The sequence below is a fragment of the Carya illinoinensis genome, chromosome 12 (assembly GCF_018687715.1).
Source record: "Carya illinoinensis cultivar Pawnee chromosome 12, C.illinoinensisPawnee_v1, whole genome shotgun sequence".
NCBI classification, from domain to species: domain Eukaryota; kingdom Viridiplantae; phylum Streptophyta; class Magnoliopsida; order Fagales; family Juglandaceae; genus Carya; species Carya illinoinensis.
In genome coordinates, this window is record NC_056763.1 from 15443577 (window position 1) to 15454703 (window position 11127).

The 11127-nt window shown below is 32.9% G+C and overlaps 1 protein-coding gene across 2 annotated transcripts; it reads right to left on the minus strand.

The window, feature by feature from the left end:
• Positions 1-1991: 1991 nt before the first annotated feature.
• Positions 1992-6897, minus strand: LOC122288926 (calcium-dependent protein kinase 10-like). Of its 2 annotated transcripts, XM_043095757.1 has the most exons (8): positions 6055-6897; positions 5712-5855; positions 5442-5594; positions 3758-3873; positions 3469-3636; positions 2884-3058; positions 2727-2784; positions 2461-2578 (listed from the first exon to the last, which is right to left on the minus strand). In XM_043095757.1, the coding sequence occupies exons 1-7, from the start codon at positions 6716-6718 to the stop codon at positions 2768-2770; spliced, it is 1437 nt and encodes a 478-aa protein (XP_042951691.1). In that variant the 5' UTR covers positions 6719-6897; the 3' UTR covers positions 2461-2578; positions 2727-2767. The 2 variants fall into 2 exon arrangements, with proteins under 2 accessions (XP_042951690.1, XP_042951691.1); XM_043095756.1 differs by lacking the exon at positions 2727-2784 and having other exon boundaries at positions 1992-2578; positions 2828-3058.
• Positions 6898-11127: the final 4230 nt, after the last annotated feature.

An 11127-nucleotide genomic window follows, 5' to 3' on the forward strand; every position in this document is an offset into this window, starting at 1 on the left:
TTCTAAAAAAAATTAAATTCTAATAATATTTTAACTTTATAATATCATTAAAATTTTTCTCTATTATTTCTCAAAACTAAAAATATATATATATATATATATCTTAACTCAAACTATTTCACTAATATTTATAGATTTTTCATCTTATCTCAACATCCAAACGAGACAGGACTCGTTTGGAAACATAACTATTCTTTGATATTCAGAGATATTCTCTGATATTTCATTTCCAAACACACTCAAATACAATATTTTTCAATTTCAAATTTTTAACTTTTTCATGTAAGCCCCATTTGGTTTCACATATGGTCTCAACCATATCATCTTGTCCCAACATTCAAACACTTTTTAATTTCAATTTTTTCATCTAATAATTACCAAATCATTACAACTATATCAAACTTCCTAACAAAAATAATTCAACTTTTTCAAATATCAAAGCAAAAATAATATTAAAAATCGTATTCTAACAATATTTTTATTCAAATTTTCTTTCTCTTTTCCCAAAATCTCATCAAACATCTTAACTCAAACTATTTCACTACTATTCATAAATTATCTCACGACTATTTAAATATTTATCATCTCATCTCATTTGTGTAAGCAAACGAGGCCTTAGTCATTGTCTAATCATTACAACTTTTCCAAATAAAACACAACCTTATACAAAATTTTCAAACTTCCAAACAAAAATAGTGTTAAAAATTTATATTCAAACAATATTTTAACTTTATAATATTTTTATTTACTTTTTTCTCTCTCATTTTCTAAAACTCGATAAAACATCATATATCAACCTATCTCACTACTATTCACAGATATTTTAAGATATTTTTAGTATCAAACAAGCCTTCAATGGACTAGCCATATTCTCAACTCAAAAGGATATATTAGAAACACTCAAATATAAAAATTTAATTAGCAATTTTGCATCTCAAAAATGAAGAAAAATGAAAATATATTTTAAATAGAAATTAATTAATTTGACACAAGAAAAATGTTCTCTTTTAACTTATCGCCATAGGCCTCAAAATCTATTAAGTCGGTATTCACACACATATATATACACACACTAATGTTGAATCCACGAGCAAGGTACATGTACTTTGTTGAAAGTGTTGTATTTTTTATATGGAAACATATCATATATGAACCCTAGTGGACTTTAAAAAAAAAAAAAATCGTAATCTAATCTTGAATATGAACTTTCTACTCATATAGATCAAAACTACTGACAGGTTTAGTTCGTATATAAAACCATTTAATATAAGCTTCACGTTAGAAGTCATTGACAATCTAATACAAGAATTGTGCCATAAACATCTAAGTACAAGGAAAGTGCTATAAAAATAGCACACTAAAACCTCAAAGAGGATGTGTGATACAAAGTGCTGCAACTAAAAATTCCGGTTACAAAGAATTAGTATGAGGATAACTGACCAATGAAGTAAGCACACTTTAATTTATGTTACTAAAAACGTTGAATATACATGTCTGACATTAAATTCAAAATGAATAAAAAATTAATAAATTGGATAAGATTTTAGGGTCGAAGATATCTGACTATAAGTTAAAATAACAATATGAAAAGAAAAAAGGCAAAAAAAAAAAAAAGCTAAAAAAATGAGAGAACAAAATAAAATTGCTCAAAACATTACCACAGAGCAAGTTGTAGGCCCAGTTGGCTGAAAAGAGAGAGAACCAAAAAATCGTAAGAGAACCTAGCAACACCCCCAACAAAAGAAGAAAGGGCAAAAATGTACCTTTTCCACTTCAAACAAAATGTATTATTCAGATGGGATAGGCACTTTTATATGTAGAATAATATATATATATATATATATATATCACACATACTCGTCTTCCTGGTGAGAAGGTACCAATGGTATTTTGATGGCATTCCTAATTTTAAGTTTACTGTTTGGAGTATCTAAAGTGAGACTAAAAATTAGTACCTTTTCTCACAAACATATATAATTAATTGGAAAGAGTAATGTAAAACTAATTCATTGAATTCTAATTTCTCAGAAATGAGATGGCTTCATATTGGTGCAAAAATAAGCCATTAGAAGTTTCTCCAATTCATCAAGCATGTTAAGCATAAATCAAGCATGACAAACATACAAGAATTTTGTGACACTCTTTCTAGAAGAACAATTGCATCCATGATCTCCATTTGCAGCCGATGACTAGCCAAAATGTATCTCCCTAATGCATGTTTCATGTAGGCAAACACCAATTTAAGTCCGCCAACTTAACCAAGTTGTATTTTGTGTTCCCCTCATGTATATTCAACTGAAGACTTGGTGTCAGTTAACCCTTAATGCCATATTTACGTGTATATCCATGATAGAAGAGAAGAAAATCTCGGTGTTGCAAACAAGAAGAACACTAAAACTTTAGCTCATACAGCAAAAGCTTGACCAGTAATCCCATCGTGTAGATGCAAAGAGCCGTCCTTCATCAGGTTGAGGCTCAAACTCTTAAACCTCTCCCTAGAATACTGTCGAGATGCCTTTCTCCAATCAGTTCCAGTTTTCATCATAGCAACAAATTCTTCGTAACTAATGCGCCCATCCTGAAAATATTTCTCAAAAGATTAGGATGAACTGTATAAGCCATTGGAAATACTGCTTTACAGAGAGAGAGAGAGAGAGAGATAAGAGTGACAGCAGTTCAAGTATCAGAATTCCAAACATTAATAAAAAAATGTGGAGGATTTCAACCTCTTTATGGCATTTCAAAAAGTTCCATAAGTATCACCATGTCATAAGAGGCGGGAACCTGAAATTTATAAACAAGAGATAGTAAGGCTTGAATGTCAAACCTTGTCTGTGTCGACTTCGTGCATTATATTATTCACCACATCCATATCAGTTTCACCCGAGTTATCAGCTAAGCCTTCCCGTAGCTCATTTGATTCGATATACCCATTTCCATCTTTGTCAAAAAACATAAAGGCTCTGCGGAAATGTTCATCATTCTCCATCTTTTGTATGTGGATCGTTACTGCTACAAACTCTCCATAGTCCAGTACTCCATTCCCATCCACATCAGCCTAAAAAGTTATCAGAATTCATGTCATTTTTGATAAATAATTTTCAAGTATTTTTCACTTCACTAAAAACATGTGGAGTTGTCAAGTTTGCACAGTGGAACAGAGCAAATGGAATCAGCAGGCAGTTTTATTGTATAAATTTTGTTGCTGACTCATGACTTGTGGGTAGCAACACAGGGAGGACAAGAGTTTCGCAAGGAAAAGTCTAACCAAAGGAGAGTCCAGGGTATTAAAGTGCGGTGAACAACTTGCAAGAAGCATGCAGCAGGACAGTTGTTTCAAAACAACAAAAAAGGGGTGGATTAAGATGATAATATATCACATCGATCCAAAGATAGTCGGCACAAACAGAATTGAAACAAATCAAGTGACTTCCACTCTGCACTTAGCCCAAGCATAGAAATTTTTACCGCTTCCATCAACATTTTTATCTCTGGTTCAGCCAATCGCGAACCAACCTCTCGAAGCCCAGCCTTCAGTTCCTCGTATGTTACTTTCCCATCTCTATTAGTGTCCATCAACGCAAACATATTTCTGATTACTCCTACCTCTTCAACAGACATGTGTTCTGCAATTACCTGCAGAAATTGATTCAACAAATCCAAATCATACATTGAAGTGCGCAAATTGCACATCACCACCATTATGATCAGAACTAGAGCTGACGATAAGAACTAAAAATATAAATTATATTCTTACTCGAAGGGCTTTCTTTTTGAATCTGTTCATCACAGAGAATTGCTTGAGTCTTGTACGCACCATATCTCCCAACGGGACATTTGGAGCTTTCTTTGCATTTTGCAACCACGAATGGTCTAACAAAAGATGAAATAAAAGAAAATATAAATCAGCATAACAGGTTCAAGAAAGTTAGCCATGCTGCAGAAAAAATCCAAACTCCAAGCAGTTCGCACAAATAAGCAATTAGATTATTTGCCTCATTGTACCAGCCAAAAGGGCTAGTAAATAACACACTGCTTCCCAGTGATGTGAGAGTATCCATTTGTGGGTCTGCAAACACATGCCTTCTTGATAATTGTGTAATGGCTCATATTCTGATACCAAACTTGTCGACAGAGAAGGTAATGTTCCAAACACAAGGGTATTGGAGATGATTTTGACTATGATTTCCATTGAAACTACATGAACATTATAGATTAACTCACAAGCGGAAAGAGTTGTAAATTCCATCCCTTTTCTAGGAATACAGAATTAAATGAGTCATTCCAAGAAGATCAGGTCTATAGAAAGCCACCTACAATACAACACGATTGCCCCAGTAACAGCAAAATCCATTGCACGTTGTCAAATCGTTAAATCAACTTGGGATAGCGAAAACATTATCGGATTGTTTATGAACTCAGCCAACCAAATATCAATTTAGAAATTGATTACATGTGTAAAATAACTGGGGTCCAATTTCTCAAATCCCAGAAAAGTAAAGGCATGAGAAAACCTATTTACTAGGATGTTAGTGGTGGAATCAACGACGGGATCAAAACCAACAAGATTTTGAAAAAGAAGACAGTTAAAGGAAAGGCCGCCTTGGGAAGTGAGAAAAAAAGCAGTATCGAGAGAAATCAGTCTTCGAAACACAAGAAGATAAAATGGTGGAAAGCAATCCATGCAAGTGCTTGCTGCACAACAGTAATTCTCTCAGAACCTTTTTCAAACCGTTCTCAGCAGTTTATAACCTCACGCAGGAAACAAAGAGATGTGATCTGCGGTTACCATCATCCAGATTCTCAAGACTCTTGATCACTACCCAACCTAGACAAGGATCTTTTTCATTCTAAAAGAGTCTTTGAATTTTCTCGGTTGTTTTAGCTGCTTTGGCTGGAAAAAAAAAAATCATTGTACGCCAGCCAAAACGAAAGTATAAGTTGAACTTTCTTGGTAAAACCTTAACACGTCTTCTTCCCTCTTGGTAACCACACGAGGCTTTTCACCACTGGAACCAAGAACTCCACACGCTGTAGAAAGGTCCGTACGGTATGAAAGGCCATTCTCTCTATCAAAGTCAAAATCTCACAAAATCTACCGACAGTTATTTTGATTGGGGACCACAAATTATACCCATGATCATGCATTTTCATCGTTTAAACTATCTCAAGCTTTTGAATCATTATCGCAAAACCTCATTTTCTCAGGACAATAAGAATATAATCCCAGAAATAGAGAGTGAGACAGCAAGATTCTCTAAAAAGCACCTTTAGTTCTGAGTGGACACCCAACTTAATGCATTTCTGAATTCCCCAAAAAAAGTTACTACAAAGTTACATAAATTCTGGCACCAAATTAACAATGAAGCCCGGCAAACCATTGGCTTTGTATTAATTGGTAGCAAGTCAAATTCTGGATCACGAACTGCTAAAGAACTTACCAAGCACTTGTTGAGCGTTCAACCGCTTTCTTGGATCCGGATCCAACATCTGTCGAACCAGGCTCTTCGCACTTTCAGAAATATGAGGCCATGGTTCCCTCTTAAAATCAATGACTCCTCTTAAAATTGCAAGAGCGACACCCGTTTCGGTCTCTGACACAAACAATCAAAGGGACAAGATTCAAAATCTAATACAAGATTTCACGGCCATTTTCATCAAAGCTGAAGATTGTGGGGAAAAAAGAAAAAAGAAAAAAAGAAACAAAATACCTGCCCAAAATGGGGGAACCCCACACAACAGAATATAGAGGATCACGCCGGCGCTCCATATATCCACCTCTGGTCCATAATTCCGCTTCAACACCTCTGGCGCCATGTAGTACGGACTCCCCACGATTTCCGAAAACCTCTCACCTAAAACCCCAATAAAAACTAAATTTAATATACGAACAAAAAAGGGCAACACAAAACCCAAGCAGAGTATATCAAGAGGAACCAGAATCTACAAAAAGAGCTTGAAGTCAACTAAAACATCAAGAAAAAACCCATAGTCTTTTGAAAGAAAAGATCAAGCAAACTCAAAACCAACCGAAATTGATCTCCCATACCATACCGGGCTTAAAGAACACCGAGAGGCCGAAATCGATCGCCTTGAGCGGCGAACGCTCCTTCTTATTGGCAAACAAGAAATTCTCTGGCTTCAAGTCCCTATGCATAACCCCGTTGGCGTGACACATCCTCACCACCTCCGCTATCGTCCTGGCCACGCTCGCTGCGGCCCTCTCGCTGTAATGCCCCCGTGCCACGATCCTGTCGAACAGCTCGCCTCCCTCGCAAAGCTCCATCACCAGGTGCACGTTCTCACTGTCCTCATACGTCTCCCTCAGCTTCACCACGTTGGGGTGGTCCGGAAGCTTCGACATTATCGCGACCTCGCGGCGCACGTCCTCCACGTCCACCTCCGTTCGAAGCTTCCGCTTCGATATAGACTTGCAGGCCAGTGATTCTTTGTTCTCCCTGTCGGTACACAGGTAGGTGATGCCAAACTCGCCGCGGCCCAGTTCCCGGCCCAGGACGTACTTGTCGCCGATTCGGGTCCGATGGGTGAAGGGAGCGATGTCCTCCAGCACTCGGACCGGGGCTGAATAACGTATCGAATCCTCAGAATACGGGTTCAGATTCCTTTCTCCGTTCCTCTTCTTCTTCTTATGGTTGGTGCTACTAGAGTTCCTTTCTTTTACGGTGTCTCCTCTAACGCAAGCGTTACAGTTTCCCATGCTGTTACAGAGTACAGACACAGAGAGAGAGGGAGATAGAGATTTTCTGTTACTGGAAAATGCTACGTTCGCGGTGGTGACAGGTTCCGGTGACTTACACCGGCAGGGCGGGAAGAGGGAAAACGCGGGGTTCGGTTGAGGAACAGAGGCTTTTGAAAAAGGATAAAAAAAAGTAGCCTACGTATCTGTGTGCTTATTTATCATATTTTAATAACATATTAATTATTAATTATTATTTTATTATGATAATTATTAGGATTAAAGCATTTTGTTTACGTTATTTGACTTCATTGGCCCTGTGGTCTCTCAGCCTCTTTAAAATTACAGGACTTTTCATAGGTCAAAATGTATTTGTTTTTAAATGAAAAAATATAATTATACGTACAATAATATATTAATCTGTATGTTAATTTAAAGTAATTAATTAAAAAGTAAATTTTATTAAAAATATTATTAATTTAAATTTTAAATATAAATAAATCAATATCAATATGTAAATTAATATACGATTTTACTTGTACATAATAAATTTTTTTTTTAAATTATGTAAAATTATTGTACAAAAATATTTCCTTTAAAAATATCAAAAATTCAAAAAAATTTCTTTCTTTCGAATAAAAATTATTTTATCTCAACATCCTTTCCTTTTTGGGTAAAATGGTATGAATGGCACTACAAGAATTACAAAGGAAATCTCTCAACAAGTGCATTTTCTTTTTTTTATTTTTCTATTTTTTATGTATTTTTTAATAATTTTAAATATTTTTAAAAAATTACAATAATATTTAAAAAAATAATTGTTTGATTATTAAATAAAAATATATATATTATGACCCATTGTTGGGACCCACTATATGGATTATGGACACTTCCTATATGTTTCTATTTAGAAAAGTTCTTCATCATTTCCTATGTGTTTCAACCAATCTTTTTGTTCTTATTTTTTAGTACTATTTATTTATAAGTTTTTCTATTAATATTTTTAATCATTCCCTTCCACCCACTCGGTTTTGGCAAGATCTGCTGCACTCCAGAGACCAATTGTCTGCCATAACCCACCACACAACCCCCAGTGGTTGATCTATCGGGACGAAGCTTACCCGTCACAAAAATATAAACGCATGACCCTCATGTGCGGTTTAGCTGCCACACGTCGAGGCGTCAAGATGCTTTCCCATACACTGTACTAATAGTTTTACCATCTCAATATTATTTTCAAATTAAAAGCCAAGGATTTTTTCTACATAGTATTATCTTAATTTTTCCTTTTGGGGTGTTTCTATATTTCTTTGTAGGGCTTTGCTACATGCAGTCGGGAAATGCAGTCGACATGCAGTCGGCTGTACGGAATGAATAAAAAAAATTATAAAAAAATTATTTTATATTCAGGAGGACCTACATGAATTATAAAAAGTTATAAAAATAATTTTTTTTTTCATGTAGGTCCCGTATTAATTTTTTTTTTACAGCCGACTGTACGCCGACTGTATTTCCCGACTGCACAAATCATTTCTGTTCTTTGTATAAAAACAAAAAAGTTCTTCTTCTGCATAAAAAAAAAAGACAGATGGTTATAGTATCAGCAGCAACCATCAACCGTTGATTTCACATAGTTGAAGTTTGGAGGGAATGATGTGGATGGTTGGGATCTTGTAGAGATTAGTTGTTGAAGTTGTTTACCAGCAGAGGGTAAGCTGTAGGAATCACATGTTTGACAATTGACATAATACAGAATCTGAATCATATCTTTAAGAAAAATTGCTAAAGCACAGAAAATACAAAGCAATCAGATTATTTAAGTTGATGATTATCTGATCTTTGATGTCAGCAAAATAGAGAATACAGGGGTATAGACTATAGACTTCTGCACAATTGCTTGCAGTTGCCGGCATCGGATGTATTGGTTGGCTTAGAATAGAGGGGGGGAAAGTTCTTAAAACTAATCCAAATTAGCTTGAAAAGTATGTCTTAAAATATTGGAAATATATAAGTATGAAAGTTTTCTGTTTTGTCTGTATTGGTGGGGAAGTTTCTTACTAGTTTTAAATTTAAAATAATGGGTTGGTTGTGGGATAAAATCAAACTAATTTGTCAGATGTTGAATGTGTGCAAGATGATAATAGGATTGAGCAACTCCAAATTGACTTTCACCTCATTTAGTTATACAGTTATGATAAAATAAGATTAAATATTTTATTAAAAATTAAATTAAATATTATTATAATATAATTTTTTAATATTAATTTTATTTTAAAATTTAAAAATATTAAATTTTTTATTATATTTTATGTAAAAATTTAAATAAATTATTATAATTATATGAAATGAGATGGGATAATTTAATTTTGTGTAACCAAATCAACCTGAACATTTCCCCTTACCCAAAAACCCACTACCCATTGTTGTTATTGAATTTTATTTTGGTTTTTTGGGGGTAGAATTGATCAATTTAGTTTGATTATTATTATTATTTTTTCTTGACAAACATATATAGGGTTTTTCTTTACCCCTTGGACTCTTTCTAACATGACTATATTTATAAACCCAAATTGGATATGCAAGAAGAGATTACATAAACAAGCCAATTTAACATTAGAAGGCATCCCAAAGGCAAATGGGGATTGCCAAAAAGAATGAAAAAACAAAGAAAAATATTGAGATCTTTTCAATTTCTTGATTGAATTGAACAATTCAATACATAGAAATGATCACAATATTAATATTTATATTAGATCTTTACTGTCTCAAAATTCTATATGAAATAATGTTAGTGACCACATGATATATCAATCTTTATTGGAATTAAATTATTTAATTTGAGGAAGCAATCGACCAGATTGAAAAATGCAGCTTAGGTAGAGACAGCGCGACTTGGTCAAGATGTCGAAGCATGAGACTAGTCATCAACTTAAGGAGTTCAACGAATCGTTTCGATGTTGAGATAAGTTGGGATTAAAAATCTATAAATAATAATAAAATAATTTATTAATAATAGTGAAATAGTTTGAGTTAAATTATTTTATAAAATTTTAAAAATAAGAGATAAAAAGTTGAATAAAAATATTATATTATTATAATATAATTTTTTAAAATTTTTTTCTATTTTAGAATTTGAAAATGTTAAATTATTTTTTATATTTTATTTGAAAGTTTAAAAAAGTTGTAATGATTAGTGAAAGGGTTAAAAATTCAAATTTGAAAAGTATTTTATATATGAATAATTCTACTTATCATTTTCACACACTATATCTATTTTATTTTATTTTTATTTTTCCTATAATATGATGTATAAATTATAAGTAGAATAACTTAATTAATTTAATAAAAATTAATATTAATATTAAAATATATAATAGTGTGGGAGATGAAGTATCATCTCTCTATAGATAGTCTCGACAAGAACATCTCAATATTCAAAAGAAGTCAACAAAAGATGATGCCAATTGCCAAGTCTATCCGTCTTCCTTACGCCAAAAGAAAGAAGAAAATGTCAAACACCCAATTAAAAGCATTCAAAAAGCAACTACAAGAGGTGTTTAGAATTCCAAATCATTATCTCTAGGGCCACCCAAAGTCCAATTCCGGGGGCTTGCTTTATCTAAGACTCAACCAAAGCAGGCCGATTGGGATCGATCAACTTCTCTTCAGCTTCTTATTCTAAATCTACCTCAAAATGGGTCTCAAAAAACGACCATTTTTCCAACATCATGGTATTCTGTTTTACTTCTTAATCTTTGAATTAGGAAACCAAAACAAAGTTGTTCTCTGAAGTTCATCTTAGGTACTTATTCATAGAACTTCTGGTTGTGACAGTCAACGGCTGAGATCCCTTATGTTCTTCAAGTGCTAGACCTTAATTTTGAGTTCAAGACAAAACTGATAGCAGTAATGGTATCATAAAACTTAAAATGTTTTTTGAGAGAAACATGAATTTGACTTATGCCTTTTTTTAATTTATATGTAAATATATCATTTATTGTTCAGCATAAAGAGGCTAAGCGTTTGAGGATTTTCAAAAATTTTCATAATTCACAAAAGTTTCTCGTAACTTCATTCTTAAATATAACTTAAACATAAAATATTTTTTAATTTTAATTTATTAATTTTTTCATCTAATCATTACTCAAACACAAAAATCAATAAAAATATTATAAACTTCAAAACAAAACACAAACATCAATACAATTTTTATAAATTTTGAAACGAACATAATATTAAAAAATGCATTCAAATAATTTTTTAACTTTATCTATTCACTTTTACATACTAACTATTTTAAAATATATTTTTATTCAACCTTTTTTTTTTCAAAACCCAATAAGACATTTTCACTTAAACTATTTTACTAGTATTCACAAATTTTTTAGATATTTTAAGCATCCAAACATGCCTTTAGACTTGGGATTTCC